Below are 18901 nucleotides of genomic sequence, written 5' to 3' on the forward strand. Positions count from 1 at the left end.
GGGGTTCACTGTGCTCCTGTCAGGATCCAGGACGAGGAGTGGCTCCCTGTGGGGCTTGGGTGTGTCTGTAAATGACAAGCAGGTGTGGGTGGAAAGGGAGCCATCCTCCTCGGACATGCAGCTCTGGAGGACGATGGGGATGGGATGCTGGCCCCAGTCATCGTCCATGCCCTGCCGGCTGGCCACAGACATGCACACATGCGGGTCCGCCCTCAGCCCCTCTTCCTCAGGGAAGACCATGAGGGCCTGCCTCCTGGGGAGTAGACAAGGCCCCCCGAGGCATGCCCAGTGCAGAGGCCTGGCTGGCGCAGACACGCAGGCCAGAGCCGCCCACCCCCCGGTCTCTGACTGCTCCCTGTCCCCCTGCCCAGCTTCCTGTCCCTCACAGACAGGACTCTTCGCAGCCTTTTCCCGCGTCTCTCCCTGGAGCTGTCTGTGTCTCTGTCTCCCTCCGTGTCTCTGCGGGCCCGCCTCTCTCACACCCACACCCCCGCAGCCCCTGCAGGCTACGCCGGTGACTCACGGACACGCACTGCCCTCCCCGCCCCGCAAGACAAACACGCGCGGAGGCAGGAGAGTTTTCCCGAATGGGCCCCGCCCCGCACCCTGGCCCCGCCCAGTCGACTCGTCGCCCCGCCCCCGCGACTCTGAGCCCGCCCGACGCCCCGCCCACTGTCCTGCCGCCGCCTCTCCACTGGTCGGCTCCTGGCCCCACGGCCCCGCCCTGTCTCCCCTGACCCGCCCCCTGCGGCGCAGGCCACGCCCCCCGGACTCCCTATTGGCCCGCGCGGGCTGGCCCGGCAGAGGCGCCCCGCCCCCGCCCCGGCGATGGCCGAGCCGCGGACGCGCCGCGGGGAGGCAGAGCCGGCGGCGATCCGGGCGCGGGGCGATGCGCGGCCGCCTGTGGCTGGGCCTGGTGTGGCTGCTGCTGGCACGGGCGCCCGGCGCCGCGGGGACCCCAGGCAGTCCGCGGAGACCACGCAGCTACCCGCACCTGGAGGGCGACGTGCGCTGGCGGCGCCTCTTCTCCTCCACGCACTTCTTCCTGCGCGTGGACACCAGCGGCCGCGTGCAGGGCACCCGCTGGCGCCACGGCGCCGACAGTGAGTTCGGGGAGGGGTGCGGGGCAGACAGGCCGGCGGGAAGGACCAGGGGCAGCAGCGGTGATAAGGACCAGTCGGGTCCTCTGTCCCGTAAGGGTGTGTGGTGTCTGCTGGGGCCTCAGTTTCCCCAGCTGTGCAGTGGGTCCAGCGCCCGCGCTGAGAGGGCTGGGCAGTTGAGGTAAGCGTCGCAGAGGAAGCGCCTAGCGCTGGCCCGGCTCCGCGGCACAGTAGTTGAGGCTGGGATCCCTGGGTCTCTTTACAGGGGGGAGATGGCGGCTCCTGGAAGCCCCCATCCCAGGCCCGGGCTGCATAAAGAAGTGGAAGCAGAGCTAGGGTCTGAGCCCTGGACTCCCCACACTGCACATCCAAACTGAGAACTTGCTGGACTGAGGGACCCCTGTCTTGCTTCCCACACATCATTTTGGTAGATGAGGGACAGAGAGGGAAAATGACCTGCCCAAGGGTCACACTGCTGGGGTCAGGGTGGGGGTGTTGCTGGGGCTCCTTAATGCCCAGAACCTTGTCAAGTTGGCATTACTGTCCCTGACGCCCTGCCCAGCAAACAGTAGGCACTCAATAAATGTGGAATGTAGGAGGCAAGAGGAGGCAGGGGGGCAAAGGAGAAGGAGAAGCCTGGGGATTGCTGGGGATCTAGAGCCTCCGTGACCCTGCGGCCCTGTCTTGGTCTGCCCAGAGCTCTGAGGCCCAGACTGGGGATGGCTAATCACTGGCCACTACCTGAATCACCACCATTAGGGCAGGTAATCACCCCCTGCCCTTCCATCTGCTTTCATTGGGCGCCCAAGGCTCTCATTAGGCTCACCGGACAAGGACAACGACAAGGGGACTGGCTGGGCCAGTCCATCGGTGGTGGGCACAGGGAGGCAGGGTGTCTTCAGGCTGGGTGTGGGGCCTGGATCTCCTGGGTGGGTTGGGACAGTCACTGCTTCTCTCTGAGCCTCGGTTTCCCCATCTGGGCAGCAATGGTGGTGACGTGGTTGACAGCTCTGTGGAGGGAGGCTCTTGGAGCTTTTCTCTTTCTTTAATTCTGTGGGTATTGACTGGGTACCTATTGTATGCTGTAGTGGGCACAGGGGGCACATAGCAGCGACCAGGACAGCCCACCATCATGGGGCTCCCACAGCAGTGGGTAAAGCTGTTAAACAAGTGAATGACTGATGCAGTAATTTCACGGGTGGCCATGTAGGGAGCAAAGAAAATGAAAACCGGATGATGTACATGAGATGACGGAGGGGCAGCTTTACCGGAGAAGTCTGGGGGCTCTCCAAGGAGGTGGGCTTGAGTTGATTCTCATGTAGAGAGAAGGAGCTGGGTGCCTGATAGGAGAGAGAGCAGGTACAGAGACCCCATGTGACATGGGGTGAGCTCCCCATCACCTTAGGCATCCAAGTCCAGACTGAAGACCAGAAGGCGAGGCCTGAACTCCAGAATAGGCCTGGTCATCCCCTGGGTCAGCCTCGCTGGACCACTCCAAGTAGGCAAGTCTTCTCCAGGGTCTCCCATCTGCCACTTCCCAGGCCTCAGGTTCCCTCTCTGGGAAGCAGGCACATCGGCCCCTCCCACCTGGGGTTGTGGGGGACAGTGCTTGGCATATGGGGCTCCTGCAGTGGCAGTGACCACCATGGAGCTGATCATCGCCCTGAGTCCCCCCCCCTCCCCCACCGCAGGGCCCATCCTGCTTCAGGCCTTCACACTGGCTTCAATGTCCTTCCTGCCCCTGCCACTCCCGCCCTGGGGTGCTCCTGGCAGGGCCTGTGTGCCCCCTGTGTCAGCACACCCAGCACAAGGCCAAACTCACGGCAGGGGCTGGGTGAACGCGTGAGTGCCAGTGGGAGTGTGCGGGGGAGTGGACGGTGGGCTGCCGGCCCTGAGCCCTGCCCCACCCCCCACCCCCCACCCCCAGGCATCATTGAGATCCGCTCCATCCGCGTGGGAGTCGTGGTCCTCAAGGCTGTGCACACGGGCTTCTACGTGGCCATGAACCGCAGGGGCCACCTCTACGGGTCGGTGAGTGCAGCGTGAGGGGTGTCTGGTGGGCGGGTGTTGGGGGGGAGCAGGGGGTCCGGGCCCGCCTCACACGCCCGACCCCCCGAAGCGGGTCTACACTGCCCACTGCAGATTCCAGGAGCGCATCGAGGAGAACGGCTACAACACCTACGCCTCGCTCCGCTGGCGTCACCGTGGCCGGCCCATGTTCCTGGCACTGGATGGGCAGGGGGCCCCACGGCGTGGCGGCCGGACACAGCGGCACCATCTGTCCACCCACTTCCTGCCCGTCCTGGTCTCCTGAGACCCCAGGTCTGCAGGATGCCTGAGCTGCACAGCCAGGGGCCTGGGGCCGGTGAGGTCCAGGCCGTGGCCAAGCCGGTCTGGTCACTCATCTTCTCCCCAACATTCATGGGGTGTGGGCTAGATGCCAGGCTGGGGGCACTGCAGGTCCCCACGGACACGACCTGACCCTCAGGAGTGCCTGAGCGGGGGGGAGGTGGACACTGAGCTGAGCAGAGGCCACAGGTGTCCAGTCACACACTGGGCCACGGAGGCCCATGATGGACATGGCCATGTGTCACCAGAAGGGCTGGGACACGGCCTAGGCAAAGGCTCTGTGATGGGAGCCCGTTGGGGTGTCTGAGGCAGGTAGGTTGGGAGAGGCTCGGGCAGAGCAAGGTCTGAGGGCTGGGGGAGAGAGGGCGGCGTGGACATGCCGCAGGGTGAGAGGCCCCGTCCTCGTCCCGGGAGCTGGGACACGTCCCCTCCCGCGGCAGAGGGGACCTTGTCAGGGCCCCAAGGTGGGGGTGACTCTGGGTTCCCGAGGGGGCCGGCGTCCTCACCAGTCCTCACGAGAGGGAGGCAGAGGGCGGGGGTCCCGGAGACGGGCGGACCCCGCGCTGCTGGCGGGGAGGATGGGGGGGGCCGCGGGCCAGAAAAGGGCAGGAGCCGGGTGTCCCTGGGGCCCTGGGGAAAGGCGACGAGCCTTCCCTTCTGTATTTCTGAGCCTCGAACTGTCAGGGAACCGGGGTGTGGTGGTCACAGGGCACAGAATGAACGCAGAAGCACACGCACACACGCGCAGTCTGAAGCTGCTCGAAGGGCAGCCGCGGCCAGGGCCCCTCCGCTCCTGCGGAGCAGGCGCAGTGGGTCGGGGAGTTGGAGGGCACGTGCAGGCCACAGGGGCTCCGTGCCTGCATCCTCCAGGGGCTCGGGGGAACCTGGGGTGGCCGTGCCTGCTGCCCTCCCAGCACCCCTGAGCCCTCACCCCCAGGCTGAGCCCCAGCACAGAAAAGGGGCGGAGGGAAGAGCCCAGGTTCAGAGCCCAGCTCTGCAGCCTTGGGCCAGGTGGGTCGGTTGGCTCAGGTGTGCCACCCCGGGAGGCAGTCCCTGGGGCGGGATGCAGTCGCCCACCCTCTCAGCAGCCACCTTCCACTTAGAACACGGAGAGTGAAGCTGGGGAGCAGGGCCGGCCGGGCCGTGCTGACCAGAGGATCTCGCCGCGGGCGGGGGCGGCCGGGCAGGGGGGGCCGCTGGTCCTCGGGGGCTGGGGCTTCCTGGCAGCTGGGTCCACCCCCAGGGAAGCTCTGTCGTCTTCCGGTGGGGGGGCTGCTGGCGAGCTCGCGGGTCGGGGTCCGCGGCCGGCAGAAGCGCCACAGCTCAGCCCGCCCCCAGCGCCCGCGCAGAAGGAAAACACCAACCACCTGCTTCTCTAAGTAGGTGTATTTTTAAATAGCTTTCAAGATACACATATTTTTTTCCTTTAAAAAACGTCTGTCGGAGCAATTTTGTTCTTGTTTTGCTGGTCATCCCGTGGTCCCGAGCCCCCTGCGCTTGGGCCGGGGATGCCCGGGCTGGGGACTGGCAGCCTGTCCGGGCATCACAGAGACCCCGGCCTCACGGTTCCACCCGGTCTTTCCAGAGATCATGCAGGGCCGCGTGTGAGCTCAAACGTCCGTTTATTTCAAAGCGGTAATAATTTAAAATTATAAAAACCTTTCCGCCGCTGCTGTGTGGAGGGTGAGGTTAGAGACAGATGGGTAGGGGAACTGGGGACGCCCCCAGGGGTGCCGTGTGCCCAGGCCCCTGTGCCAGATGCCAACCTGGAGGCGGCGGTCCTCCGAGTCTCTGCCCACGGCGGGGGGGGGGCGGTGTGGGAGCCAAGGCAGGTGGGGCACCTCCAGGCTCCGGCTCCGTGGTGCCCCCCCCCCCCCACCGCCCCACAGGGCCCGGTGCGGGTGGGGTCCTGTGCTCACTCTGGGGGCCAGCCGGAGGGAGGCGGGGGCTCAGGAGTTGCCGGCCGGGTTTTCGTTGCTCGGCGAGCTGGAGGACGAGGACGACGAGGACGACGAGAAGCTCACGCCGGTCAGGCCTGGGGGGTTGGTGGCCGTGTTCTGTCCCGTGAGACTTTTCCGGCACACAGGGCAGCTGTCGTGCTTTGTGGGGACACGGGGGGGAGGGGTCAGAGGCAGAGCACACGGGGGATCCCCACAGCCGCGGCCCCCCGCTCACCTGCTGCAGCCAGGGCACGATGCAGCCGTCGTGGAAGAGATGACTGCAGGGCAGCTGCCGCACGCGCTCCCCCAGCCCGTAGTCGTCCTTGCACACGGGGCACTCCAGCCCGGAGCCTGCGGGACAGGAGCCCGTGAGCGCCCCGCGGGGCACTGCTGAGGGGCAGTGTTGGGAAAGGGAAAGCCGCCCAGCGGCCGAGAGCTACGCACCTACATGTTCCTCAGTGACGGGGACGGTAGGGAGGGCCTGGATTTTCTCTTTGTCTGCAGGCGGGGGGCCTGTGTTTTCAAACTGATTGAGGAGCTGAAAGACAAGAGGCCAGAGTGCCGGGAGCTCGGCAGGCAGGCGCGGCCCCTCGCCCCGCAGGGCTCTGAAATGCAAGGCTGGGTTACCTGCAAAAGCACCAAGGCTGTGTTTTTCCAGGTCCCTGGCCCCCCCCCCAACAAAGCTGAGCCCCACGCTCCTCCCCACCCATCTGTGCGTCCAGTCAGGGTCACTTTGCACCCAGGGTGACCCCTCCCGCCAACGGGGGTCCCGCCCAGGCGCTGGATCCTGGCCTGGCCAAGCGCCACAGCCTCCCCAGTGCGAGCCCTCACAAGGCCCGCCAGGGTCACGGGCACCACCCCATCCCAAGGACAGCTCAGGACACCGTGGAGGTCCACGTGGGGCACCCCAGCCCCAGGATGGGAGTTATGGAGAACTGGGGAGCAGGGCATCCACACCAGGGACGCTTTCATCCTCTGGTAGCCTCATCCTCAGCAGAAGGAAAGATGTTGACACCCGGTGCCCACCTCAGGCACCACACCCACACCCTGTACCTGCGTGATGATGGCATCCAGGCCGTTGGCCCCCCAGGCGTAGTCCATCGGGTTTGAGTGCAGGACGCCCCTGGGCAGAGAGGTCTGGGGTTCAAGTGGCAGAGGGGCCGGGCAGGGCGCTAGGGGACCCGCCCACCTACTCACCAAGGGCCCAGGCCCAGGCTGGGGATGCTGGCTGGGGTGATGATGCCGTTAACCAGCTGCTGGATGATCCTGGAACAGAGTGGGAAGCCGGCCGGCACTCAGCACCCACCCCCCCACCCAGAGGCCCGCACAGCATCTGTGAGCACCAACCACACCTGCTCCCCACGTGACAACCCGGGGCGCATCCCTGAGGTCCCCGTTCACAGCAGCCCCGAAACATGCCGGCTGAGGTGGCAGCGAAGCCCGGGCCTGGGGGAGCCGGGCAGCTCCCAGACGCCGGACACCAGGGTCATCGGCGCAGCCCAGGCTGTGTCCCGGGCTGGATTCCAACAGAGCAGAGCGTGCCAGGGCTGCCCGCGCAACTGAGCCCATCTTAAGTGACACAACGCAGGTCCGTGTTGGGCCAAGTCCCCACTAGGAATCTGCCCGAGAAGCCCGGCCCGCCGAGGAATGTTCTCTTTTTAGCCCCGTCCTTCAGAACACGCCTCGGCTCACAAGGAAGCCTCCCTGGTGCTGACCCCGCACGGAGGGAGCTCTAGGCTCCACTGAGGAGCAGGGACGCCAGAAACCACCCTGGGAGACAAGGACCCGAGTGGGAACCAGTTGTGTCTAACCAGATGGGCATCCGGGCAGGGGGCGTGTGGGAGAGGCAGGGACCCCATCAGAAGGATGGGGGCACCGAGGGGACAAAGGGCCCTTGGTGCTGTCCAGTTCTCGCCCGTCCTCAGGCCCTTGGGCCACACTTCCAGGTCCCCGTCTGCACCCCATCAGCAGGGTGGGCTGAGGCAAAATCTGCCTGGACGTGCTGGGGACCGCCCTGCCCAGAGGTCAGCCCCAGAGCTAGCATCCACCCCTCTGTGCCCACAGAACCTTCCGGAAGGGCAGATGGTCGGTCCGCCTGAGCTGGGGCGGGGCAGGCCTCAAGACTCCCCCGAGCATCCCACCCGCCGGCTACCCCCAGGCGCCTCACCCTTCCAGCGTGGGGACGCCTTCGTGCCGGCCGGTAGCCCGCCGTGCAGTGAGGCGGGCGCGGGGCTGCCGGGCGCCATACCGGTGCCGGGAGTGCTGCTCTCTCTCCCGCCGGCTCTCAGGGTCCCTGCCCTCATCGGCCTGCACCCCGGGGGGGAACGTGGGGATCTCGAAGCTGTCGTCAAAGATGCCGAAAGCAAACTGGCCGTAGCCCTGCGGCAGCGTGAACAGGTGCTGGTCCACGTTCTGCGGGGGAAGGGCCGTGGTCACAGGCCGGGACCCTGAGCTGCCACCTGGGAGCCCAGGCGTCCTCCACGCACCGTGGGGTGCCGCCCGGACCCAGGGCTCTGGGGGATGGGGACACGCCGGGGGACCCTGGCGTGTGTGGGAGGAGGGCGGAAGGTCAGGCCCGGTGGTCAAGGGTCAGGCGGGGGGACACTCCTGCACAGCGAGGGGAGGGCTGGGTGGCTGCCTGCAGGAAAGGCGCACGACCTGGGGCTGGACTCACCTCAAAGGACGGCCTGCTCTGGTCTGGGGGGGCCGTGGAGGGGGCAGACCCATTCTCTGTACTCCTGGGAGGACGGGGGCAAGTCAGCACCAGGGGTGCCCCGCCGGGACTCAGGGCCACGATGCCCCTCTGAAGCCCTGCCCGTGCCCCGGGTCGGGAAGCAGAGGCTGACTCCCCACACCCCCGCCCGCCCGCCGTGGCCTGTCCAGGCTCCGCCCGCCCAGGACGGAACCAGCACGCGGAACGGCACCCCGTGTCCCAGCCACAACCCCGCCCGCACCCCGAGGGGCCTGGTCCGGCCAGTGTCACCTGGTTTCTTCCGGAAGCTCCTCGATAAAGCCAGACTCGCATCTGGGGCAGATGTAATCCTGCAGGGAGAGAGCAGGTGAGCGCTGTCTCAGGGCCCCTGCCCCAGGCTGAGCTAGCGGGACCCCCCACCTCTAGCCGTGGCACACAGCACAAGCTCCAGGCACACCTGGGAAACTGCTCCAGGCCAGCATCAAGAACTGGCAGCGGCCCTGCCGGGTGGCCCTGGCAAGGGCATGAGCACAGACCTCCATCAGCCACAGCGACGACCTCTGTGTCTCCATGACTAGGGACCCCTGGACCTGCTGCCCCTGGTGCCAGTGAGGCCCGGGCTCCCAGGTCACCTCCCTGTCATCCCACAGTCCATCGGCCCATGCTCCTCAGGATCACAGAAGTCATTTCAAGGTCTCCACTCACCCACACCAGCTGTTAAAGGCTCTGACAAGGCCTGTAGCAGGCCAGCTGCTGTGGGCCCACTGAGCAGCTCCCGACTTAGACCGACAGAAAACATTCTGTGAGCACCTCTCCCCACCACGTGCACACAGAGGAGAGGCCCCTGTACCAAGCTCTGGAAGGGTTGCAGGAGTGACCGGTAGGGCCCCAGGACTATGGAGGCCTCAACAGTCCAAGTTCCAGGATGGGGGCCACCTAAGGTGGGAAGTGCCACCCAGGGACAAGGACGAGCCTGTGGGCACCCACAGTGGCATTTCTGGAACATTCCAGTAGCCCCCACACGGAGCCCGTGACCCCATTCCCACTGGCACTCCCCCTTCCCACCTCTGGCCCACGGGTGCTGTCGTGACTGGACAGTGGGGGACTGGCCCCAGAGCAGCCATGGGCACAGGTGGGAGTGCCAGGCCCCTCCGTCAGGGCCGTGGGTGCCACCACAGCACAGGCCACATCCCTTCACCTTCCTGCACGCCAAAAGCAAAGGGGGCCCCAAAGGACAGTGCCTGAGCCAGATGGAAAGAAGCTGCACAGGCCACAGGAGCTGGTGTCCAGGACTCACACAAACCCTAACAATCAACAACAAAACCACAAACCACCCAGTGCAAAAATGCCCAAAGAACCAGAACAGGCGGTTCTCCAAAGACACGAGGACGGCAGGATGCCGGCAGCAGGACGCTCACACCGTCGGGAGCAGGGAAATGCGAACCAGAGCCGGGGAGACGCCACGTCACGGCCCCCCGGACAGCCCGACCCCGACACGCAGTGACAAGTGCCGGCCAGGACGTGCGGACGTCGGAGCCGGCCGCCACGCAGGCGGGGACGTGACGCAGGAGAGTCCCTTCGGAAACAGTCCCGCAGCTCCTCGGACAGTTGCACACGGAGTCACCCGATGACCCTGCGAGTCCACGGCTGCGTACACGGCCGAACTCACGGAAACACACGTCCCACCAAACCCTAAGTGCACGTCCACAGCGACACGACTCATGGCAGCCAAAAGGTGGTGACAAGCACAGTGTCCCCGCACAGGGGGATGTGGCCCACCCACGTGCGGGAGTGTCCCCGGCCCCAGCAGGAGCGAGGCCCCCATGCGCTGCCCTGGGGACAGACCCCGGAGCCCACAACACGCAGGGAGGGAACCAGACACAGGAGGCCGCACGGGGTGTGAGTCCACGTGTGTGACACGTCCAGACCAGGCTCCTCCACGGGCAGGAAGGGGACTTGTGGGAGCTGAGGGGCTGGGGGAAGGGATGGCTGATGGGGACGGGGTTTCCTCAGGGCTGATGGAATGTTCTGGGACTGGATGAGATGGTGGGTACGGGGCTCCTGAGCACACAAGAAATACCGGAGAGCACGCCGTGAGCAGGTGGGTCAACAAAGCCGTGAGGAGGAGCACTCATGACAGGGACATGGGGGCACGGGGCAGCTTGCGGCACAGGGAGGGAGCAGCCCTCAGGGCGCGGGCTCTCACTGCCTGGCAGAGCCTCTAGGGGAGGGAGGGTTAGCACCAGGCTGGTGTGGCTGCAGGTGTCTGTGGCTGGCCTCAGTTAGGATGCCCGGACCCAAACCACAGCTTGGCATGGCCATGTCACAGACAGTACCGGGCGTCACCCAGGGCTGCTTCGGCTCAGGGTCGGCAGGAAGGTCCAGGCTCTCTCTGTACCCTGCTGGAGCCCACCCGCCCCACACCTGCCCTCCGGTTGAGACAGAAACCAGACCTGTGCCTGCCGTCACCAGGTGGGATGGCAGGGCTAGGGAGGGCCTTCGTGGGAAGCTGCCGCCCCTCCCATCTGAGCACGGCCGCTCCCAGCCTCCATGTCCGCCCCCCGCCTGCCCCCTCCCCGGCCAGCCTCGGAGTGTCGGCTGCCTCAGCCCAAACTGCGCAGCCCGACCTGCTGCAAAACAGGCAGCCTCTCCTCCCACCGTGAGGCTTGGGGCCGCTCCTGAGCGTCCCCGGGGAGCACAAGCTCCTCACCCCACTCTCTGCTCTCCACTCTGCCCTGTGGTCAGCGCAGGACAGGCCAGCCTGGCCGCCCCCGCTGCCCTGCCCCACCAGTCCACCTCCACCTGCCCTCTCTTCTCACGGCCTGGCCTGCACACCATCCCCTTTGTCAGCGTTCTTCCCGGATAGCTACCTGGCTTGCCCCCGCTCGGAAGTCGGGTCTCTGCTCAAACGTCACCTCCTGGCTGCAAGCCTCGGTCTCCCCACCTGTAAATGGAGGATGGCCTCAACCCTAGGGCTCTGAGATCCAGCAGCCACTGAGGACCAGAGGGCTAGGGCTCAGCTGCTGGCCGTGGTCAGGGCCCTGCCTCAGCGCTCTCCAGCCCCGTGCAAGCCCCATGGCCGAATCCAGGTTGGCCTAAGCCGTGGGCCCCCTAAGATGTCAGGCAGGACTCCAGCCTCTGCCTGTATGCAGTGAGGAAGGGACCAGGTCTGGGGGTGTCCCAGTGCTCTCCTCCTCCAAGGGCACACCCCAGAGATTTTTGTTCAACCTGAGTAGCCAACAGTAGACGCCTGCAACCCAGCAAGGACACCCTGGATGGAGTGCTTGCCGCCGCGGGGCAGAGCCTGCCCCTCCAGCCTGGGTCCAGGGGGTGGCAGCCCCAGGCTCCCAGCCCTCACCTGTGAGCACCTGTCTCTAACCCATGGCTCCTCACGGTGAAGTAGTGACCTCTCCCCCTCGGAGGAGGGGACCACCCCAGCATCATCACCAACAGCGGTGGCCAGAGCACTGAGGACAGGACGGACACTCAATCCACAGAGCGCCTTGCTCCTGTGCTCAGCCCCCACGACGTGCCTAGGAGGTGCGACTCAGCCCCTCCTCAGTGACAGGGAGGACACGCAGGTGCAGACACGGGACTGACCCGCCCAGGTCGCCCAGGTCAGCTGGGACGGCCCTCGGGAACAGGCACCGGCCTCATTTACGACCTCCTTCACAGCACGGCCAGGCAAGGCCCCACAGGATGGTCTGCTCTAGGGTGACGCTGGGCTCTGTGGGCCGGGCCCCTCAGGGCCCCCTGCAGGAGCCACAACTCCGAGTGCAGTGCAGACGCACCCCAGGGACACAGACTCAGGCCCAAACACAGCCGTGATGGGCCTCCCACGCCCCTGCAGCCCCGCGTCCCAGCCTGTGCCCCACCAGCCCACGGACCTCAGGAGCCACCTGCTGCCCCACGCAGCTGTTCTCAGCAGTCACTGGGCAGAGGGACCTGCCCAGACCCCATAGGAAAGGAGACCCTGCCCCTCACCACTCCCCAGCCCCGCTGCCCTTTCTTCTCGCGGTCTGAGCAGCAGCCACCACGTCCCACGTCCACACTCCATCTGCCCCTGAGCATCTGTGAGCGCCGTGCACACCGCTGGACGCCTGGGTGCAGAGCCATACCACGACCCGGCGAGGATGAGGCCTGCTGTGAGCCGAAGATGTGCGCACACAGCCCAGCACTCGCTTCCCCCCAGGGGTCCCCATGCCCACCTTCCTCCGTCTTCCCAGGGTGCTTCAGACACCACGGCTAGCCGGGAGCCCATATGACAGGATACGTGTGCGCACTGTGCTGGGGGTGTCCCCTCGCTTCAGCTGCCACGTGGCTCAGAGGCCTGGGGTGCCCTAGGGCGCGGCTCACCCCAGCACCCAGCCACCTCCTTGGGGCTCAGCCTGCTTCTGCCCCTGCTGACTTCAGAGCCTGAGCAAACATTAGCCCTCTTCGGGGCTGCAGGGTGGGGTCCACGTTCCCCGGGATGGGGGGCAGCCCACATGTCAGGGCTCCCTAGGCATCCCCAGTGCCCGACGTCCACTCCATGCTCCGCGTGTCCAGCAAGCCACTGGAGTCCGTTCCACCCTTAACCTCCCCAGGGCCCCGGTTTCTGCAGCTGCAAATGGACAGCTCACCATGGGCAGGGCCCCACACGGCTGTCAGGTGGCCAGAGGGCCCAGAATGAGGCCACATGGTGCCCGGGAGGCAGGCCCAGCCCCGGGGCTCTGTGGGGAGGACTCCACTCATTCTGCTAAAACCTGAAGGCCAGGACGTCTGCAGGCCCCTCCCGGAGCAAGGGCAGTGGGTGTGTGAAGAGAGCGAGGGCAGGCTGGCTCTCCTCGCCCCAGCACCCCTCCAGGCCCGGTCTCCGTCTGAGCTCGCACTCAGGACATCTCTGAGAAGGAAAGCAGTCACCATCCACGTGACAAGAGGAAAGAGGGCCATCTTAAGGCGCCACCTGCCACAGGGAGCTCAGGGAGTGAGGACTCCACGCTGCCACCTGCTCTGTCCACCCGGTGGGACTTCCCGGAAGCCCTGCAGACGCCAGGCACAGCCAGGCTCTGCCCTCAGAGGCGCCACGTCCACAGCCCTGCAATCAGGTCCACCCAAGCCGGCAGCCCGGCTGCATCCCGAGCGCGGCCGTCTCCTGGGAAGGATCAAGTCTGGGCTCGTGTGCCAGCCTCGGAGGCCTTCAAGCCAGCCAGCCCGTCTGGTTCCTGCTCCCACATGCCCCGCCCCAGCGAGCCCGCCGGCCTGTCCCTGTGCACCCCGCGGGTCAGGGCCGGCGCTCCTCCACACACACATGCTTCCACTGGAGCCCACGGAGCGGACACGGGTTAGCTCCTCAGACCCGTCTCACGGGCCAGGAAACAGAGGTCCAGGGAGTGGAGAGCCTTGCCCAGAGCCACATGGTGGAGACATGGCACAGCTCGGGGCGACCTCAGCCTGATCCTGCAGAGAAGCCCCTAAAAGCAAGCACTGTCTCAGGGCCTCTGGAGGGACCTCAGTGGTGACAAAAATCCAAGGTAGGAACTGCATAAAAGCCAGCCCCAGTGCCCTGCAGCACGCGAACCCCGGGGCCACCTTCCCCTGCTACCACGTCGACGGAGCCTGCGTTTCCGCCCCCTGCGTGCCCCCTGTGGATCAACGGCCGGTCTCCTGAGCTGCGTGGAACCCTACCCCAGGCCCACGAGCAGGCACACTCCTCACTGCTACTGGCTGTTACAGGACCTACCAGCGTCCTAACCAAACACCTGCCAATCACGTATCCAACACGGCCTCTCTGCCCAGCCTGTGAACTCTGAGGACAAAGGCCAAGGATATCTGCACACCACTGGATTCCTTGCTAAGGAAGGTCCTCACCAGCCTGGTGACAACTACAAAAGGTCAGGGTCCTCCAGGTCCAAGGCCACAGGGCCAGGCAGTGGCCACACCTGGACAGGACCCAGGCCCTGTGCTGGCCCCAGGGAGAGAGGCCCAGAGCAGACAGCTGTGCAGACCGCCCGGCCCAGCACAAAGCAGGCCACTGTGGGGGACGCCCGAGACCCAGGGCCGTCGCGGGGCTCAGACCAGCTGCAAGGGGCTGTATGCCATTAGGCTAGGCTGGCGAGCTGTCAGGGGACCAGCGCCTTCCCGCCCTGGTGGAGAAAGACGCCGAGCTGGGGCTGCAGAAAGCCGGAGGCAGAAGCGGGACTTCCGGGAGGGGCGGGAGTAGGGCCGGTCTCAGCTCCCCCAGCAGGTGCTCACACATCTGAGGTTTCCTTTTATTCCTCCTTTTCCGGAGGAAGAGGGGGACCCTCGCCTCTGGAAGCCACACCTCCCCACCTTTCCCAGGCTCGGGGCGCAGACCCTGCTCTCCGCTCCAAACCCCGGCTTAGCCCACTTTCCTCCTCTGTGGCTGGGATGACGCGGACAGACGCCTCCCCCTGGGGTGCCCACAGCTGGAAAGGCAGACCCCAGTCTGCCTCTGATATGGGAACGGCCTCCACCCACCAGCCAGGCAACTGTGGGCGCACCCTGGCTGGAGTCGAAGTGTGAGGAGAGCCCGGAGAGGTGCTCAGTAAGTCCCAACACCGATCCCACACCTCCCTCTGCCTGCCCGGCGGGATCGGCCCAGGAGCAAACGTCAGGGCCACGGCTGGCCTGAGCTTCTCAGGGTTTCACCTTCCGCACCTGCCAAGGAGGAGAGGGTCGGACCAGACCGCCGCTTTCCCTGCCGGCCTGGGGCAGGGGGACACGGGTCCCACTCTGGACCTCCGGGATGAGGAGCCTGGGAAACTGTACCTTTAACAAGCAGCCCCTGCCGCACCACGCGGTTTGGGAAACGTGGGCCTAAATGAGCAGAAAGCAACACCTGGCCAAAGGCCGGCCTCAGCGCCCCCGCCCCGAGCTCCAGGGAAGCTCAAAAACGCAGGCCCGCGGCACCAAGAGCCGCCCGGGGCAGCTGTCAGGCCGGGCCCAGGTCCACCGCCTTCCCGTCCATTCGCGACCACGGGAAAGCGGGAGGGAAGGCTCCAGCTGGCGGCCCGCAGCCAGGCGCCCGCAGCGCCGACCACGCGCTCCAGGAACGGCCCCCGGGGCCCCCCACCTCTCTCCTGCTGGGCGGCGTGCCGGGCGCAGGTCACGCGGCCTCCGCGGGCCTCAGTTTCCCCAGCAGGGACCGAAGGGCCTGCCGGGGCGGGAGGCCGCGCATCTGGGGTCATCGGCACCGCGGCGACCCCAGCGGCGGACCCCGCCTCCGGGACCTCCGCAGAGACCCGGGCCGACGCCTCCTGGGCCTCAGTTTCCCCGTCGGAGCGCGCTCGCCTCAGGCCGAGAGCAAGCGCTCCCGCCCGCCGCCCCGGCCCGGGCCTCACCGGCAGGCGCGGCACGATCTCGACCGAGCAGCAGTGGCAGAAGTACCGTCCGGGGTGCGGCGACGCCTCGGCCATGGCCACTGCCGCCTCCTCCGCGCCGCCCGCCCCCCGCGCGGCGCCCGCCGCCGGCCGTTTGCTGCTCCCTTGCCGGCCGACGCGCCCGCGCACGCTCACGCAAGGCACGCAAGGCACGCACGGCGTGGGGTGGGGAGCGCGCGGGAGCGAGGCTGGCGGCGCGCGCGGCAGGCGCCGGCCCGGGCAACGGGGGCCGCCGAGGGACAAACGCAGCGCGGGCGCCTTTCGCGCGGGGTTTCAGGAGCGGGGGGGGGGGGGGGGGGGGGGCCCGGGCCTGGACGACCAGGGGCGGGGGCCCGGGAGGGGCGGGGGCCGAGTCTCCCTGGCAACCCGGATCGGGGAGCGGCTGGGGGCGAGGCCCGGCTGTAAGCGGCGAGGAGGCCAAGGGGCGGGCGGTGCCTGGAGTGGGGTCGAGCCCCTGCTCTCCTCCGGAACAGGCTGTCGCTTTCACTTCCCTCGTGGTGTCTTCCACCACCGCGCCCGCCCTTCTGTCCCCTCACCGTGCCTCCTGGTACGGGGTGCCGGGTGCGCTCTCACCTCCGGCCCTTTGCACTGGCTGTGCCCCTTGGCGGGTGCACCCCAGACACCGGCGTGGCTTTCTTCTCGCTTTTCTCCAGCCTTTGCTCAAATGTGTCACCTGCCAGGATGCCTTTCTCAATAGCACTTCTTTCCACCTGATAAACTGTAGGGCCGGCTCCACAGAAGGGACGCTGTGTCTCGTTCCCAGATGGCCTCAGGACAGCGCCTGGTACACAGGTATTCCATAAACACTCGTGCCCTGAATGCAGAGGACAGGCCAGTTCCGGGGTTGAAGGAGGACTGCCTCCGTGCCACAGTGTGATCCACGGGATAAGGGAGTCTGGCCCGCCAGGGGTGGCCTTGTTTCGGAAAACGAAGGAAGCCTACCCCCTGCCCCATCCCACAAAATAAGTCAGCCAAAAATTCATTATCACCCAGCACAGGCTGGGGTCGATTCTGAGGTTAAGTCCAGCCCAATCATGCATTTATTGATTTATCCACTCAACAAAACATTCACCGAGCACCTGCTGCGTGCCGGACCTTGTGATGCCTGCGAGAACACAACGTGGAGAACAGACAGTGAAAATGGCTCTGTGGCTCCAGGAGACACCCCAGTCCCATGAGACTGGGCCAGGGGATGGGTTCCTGGGGGTGGTGCTGGCTCTGCCTTGGGAGACAGTCAGGGTTTCCTAGGGGAGGGGGCATTTGAGCCAGGGCTTTGAGGAACAAATAGGAGTAGGTTGGAGTTGGGCTTCCCACAAAAGCGGGGCATTGGAACCAGAGTGTCAAGAAATTTAAAAACGGAGCCTATGTATAAAGAATCTTGAATGGCAAGAGGCTAGGGACAAGGACTTGTCTGCCAGCCAGTCTTGTCCCCCTCAAGGTCCAGGGGTGATTGCAAGGCATTCCTGCTCTGACCACTGGAGTGCATGCTGGTCCCATCACTGGGAATCCAGGAAACCCCAGGTCCAGGGAAGGGCAGTTTGCTTCAGGCGTCTCATGCCCAGCCCTAGCTCATTTCACTCTGCAAACACGTTCATGCTTTCATTCTGCAGAAGTCTATGAGGTATCGCCCAAGAGGCCTCAGAACCAGCAGGCCTGTGTTCGAGCCCCGCCAAGCATTGCTGGCTGTGCGGCCCGGGGTGGCTCACTTCATTCTCGGTGCAGATAGCACAACCTGCCTCGGGGTTCTGGGGCTGCATGAGCCTTGAAGGACACACGGGTACCCATGGTGCCTCCCAGGTCCTCACAGGACCTTGCTGCCTGCCCTGAGTTCATCTGCCCCTAGCCCATCCCTCCCAGCCCAGCCTCACTGGCTCCCTTGGGTGGGCCCAGCTGCAGCCCACCTCAGGACCCTTGTCTGGTCATGCCCTCTGCTGGGAGTGCCCTTCCCACTATCCCTTCTCTTTCCTTGCTTCTCCGGAGGCTGCCCCAACCCCTTCCTGAGGGCGTCCCCTCCCATACTGCACCCCGATGCCCAGCACCCCCTTTCCTTCTCCTGGAGCCATCCCCTACAGCTCCAGGAGGAGCAATGGCATTGCCCGAAACCTGAGACCACGACTCAGCCTAAAGTCAGTGTCCCACAGACTCTTGAATACGTGAATAATTAGTGAGTCCCTGCTGGGTGCTGGCCCCTACTGGGGCTCCGTGAATGCAGTGGGAACAGGAAGCGGGATTTTGTATATTGTAAGACGAGGAGCTCAGTAAGCAGGGTGCGGGGTAGCGAGGTGGGGAGGGGGGAAGCTGAAGTTGAATCTTCTCGCAAGCACGACAACGTGAGGGCAATTGAGAACCCCCCCCCACCTTACATTTGAGACTGAGGGCGCACACGAGTTCATGCGGCAAGGCTAGGACTTGAGCCCTGACCATTGGGCCTCTGTGTCCTCTGCACCGGCCCCTGCCTGCAGGCTACCCTGGAACTGGGGCATTGGAATGCCGGCTCAGGCAGTGTCTGCATATAACCCAGTGGCTCTGGGGTTCTGGGGCCCTCAGGTACCCATTTGTGGCCGGGTGGCTGCCATGCTGCTGATGGCACAGATGGGAGGGTGCTCTGATGGCCTGGCACAATGAAACACAGGGGACTCCTGATGGATTTCCCAGCATTTCCTTGAAAAGTCTTTGACTGTGGATTATGGAGGTAGGTGGCACCTGGGCCCTACAGAGTCCCCCAGGACAGGGCCATGCCTCCCCCCTCCGACTTCCCACAACACAGTTGTGCTCCCCTCTTAGACACTACAGGACAAGGACAGACAGCCCCTCCGACACAGTCTTCCATCCCTAAAATGGGTCTCCCTCCTGCCTACCCGGCAGTTGCCTCTGTAAAGGGCAGCTGTCTCATCACTAGACCTTTGTGTGTGCCCTCCGCTCTGCCTAGAGCATCCTTTCCTTCCGATGCCCCATGCTGAGTCAGGAGCCTCATGGCAGAGGGGAAATTACCAGAGCAGTCAACAACCATCTGAGCTTCCCCCCTGGGCAGGTGACTCTGGCTCTTGCTGGGTTTCCTTCTGTCCCCTGGGACACAATAGCTTTCACCTCTGAGTGGGGACGATTCAGGGGGAAAGGCCTCTCCTAACCCTCTACCAGGGTCAGCCTTTTTTCCCGGCTTTGGAGTGGGTTTTGATTTTGGGCGAGTGACCATGTTCAGAGCTTTTTTCTAGCTATTTAATTTTCCATGTGAGTGTTAGGACCTCGTCTCTGGTGGGACGATTCCGTGTAAGTTAGGACTGGAGCGGCACTCAACTTGTTGAGCTGGTAGCATTCACGGCCCTGTCCTGGCTCGGGGGTACGGGTGCTCAGGTACTCGCCTACTCAGGTGCAAATCAAGCCTCAGAGGCCCTGGGGGGCTTTGGGGCCAGAGAAAGGGATTACCCACATTGCAGGCAA

The 18901-nt window shown here is 65.4% G+C and overlaps 2 protein-coding genes across 2 annotated transcripts; one reads left to right on the forward strand and one right to left on the reverse strand.

Moving 5' to 3' along the window:
• Positions 1 to 828: 828 nt before the first annotated feature.
• On the forward strand, positions 829 to 3506 carry FGF22 (fibroblast growth factor 22). Its single transcript, XM_032847057.1, has 3 exons — positions 829 to 1103; positions 3028 to 3131; positions 3220 to 3506. Exons 1-3 carry the CDS (start codon positions 890 to 892, stop codon positions 3412 to 3414), a joined length of 513 nt encoding a protein of 170 aa, XP_032702948.1. The 5' UTR covers positions 829 to 889; the 3' UTR covers positions 3415 to 3506.
• Positions 3507 to 5052: 1546 nt separating this feature from the next.
• RNF126 (ring finger protein 126) lies at positions 5053 to 15593 on the reverse strand. Its single transcript, XM_032846931.1, has 9 exons — positions 15425 to 15593; positions 8373 to 8431; positions 8064 to 8127; positions 7557 to 7801; positions 6587 to 6655; positions 6443 to 6512; positions 5834 to 5927; positions 5625 to 5740; positions 5053 to 5548 (listed from the first exon to the last, which is right to left on the reverse strand). Exons 1-9 carry the CDS (start codon positions 15497 to 15499, stop codon positions 5399 to 5401), a joined length of 942 nt encoding a protein of 313 aa, XP_032702822.1. The 5' UTR covers positions 15500 to 15593; the 3' UTR covers positions 5053 to 5398.
• Positions 15594 to 18901: the final 3308 nt, after the last annotated feature.

This window comes from Lontra canadensis, unplaced genomic scaffold (genome assembly GCF_010015895.1).
Source record: "Lontra canadensis isolate GAN:19392208 unplaced genomic scaffold, GSC_riverotter_1.0 scaffold184, whole genome shotgun sequence".
Taxonomy (NCBI): domain Eukaryota; kingdom Metazoa; phylum Chordata; class Mammalia; order Carnivora; family Mustelidae; genus Lontra; species Lontra canadensis.

What these genes read in the sequence shown, in the direction of transcription:
- RNF126 (XM_032846931.1), bottom strand. Translation starts at nt 15,499, where the DNA reads ATGGCCGAGGCGTCGCCGCACCCCGGACGGTACTTCTGCCACTGCTGC. An exon ending in AGATCGTGCCGCGCCTGCCG is followed by an intron (nt 8,432 to 15,424) that starts GTGAGGCCCGGG and finishes CTCTCCCTGCAG; the next exon opens with GATTACATCTGCCCCAGATG. An exon ending in TCGTGCCCTGGCTGCAGCAG is followed by an intron (nt 5,549 to 5,624) that starts GTGAGCGGGGGG and finishes GTCCCCACAAAG; the next exon opens with CACGACAGCTGCCCTGTGTG.
- FGF22 (XM_032847057.1), top strand. Translation starts at nt 890, where the DNA reads ATGCGCGGCCGCCTGTGGCTGGGCCTGGTGTGGCTGCTGCTGGCACGG. An exon ending in CTGGCGCCACGGCGCCGACA is followed by an intron (nt 1,104 to 3,027) that starts GTGAGTTCGGGG and finishes CCCCACCCCCAG; the next exon opens with GCATCATTGAGATCCGCTCC. An exon ending in GGGGCCACCTCTACGGGTCG is followed by an intron (nt 3,132 to 3,219) that starts GTGAGTGCAGCG and finishes GACCCCCCGAAG; the next exon opens with CGGGTCTACACTGCCCACTG.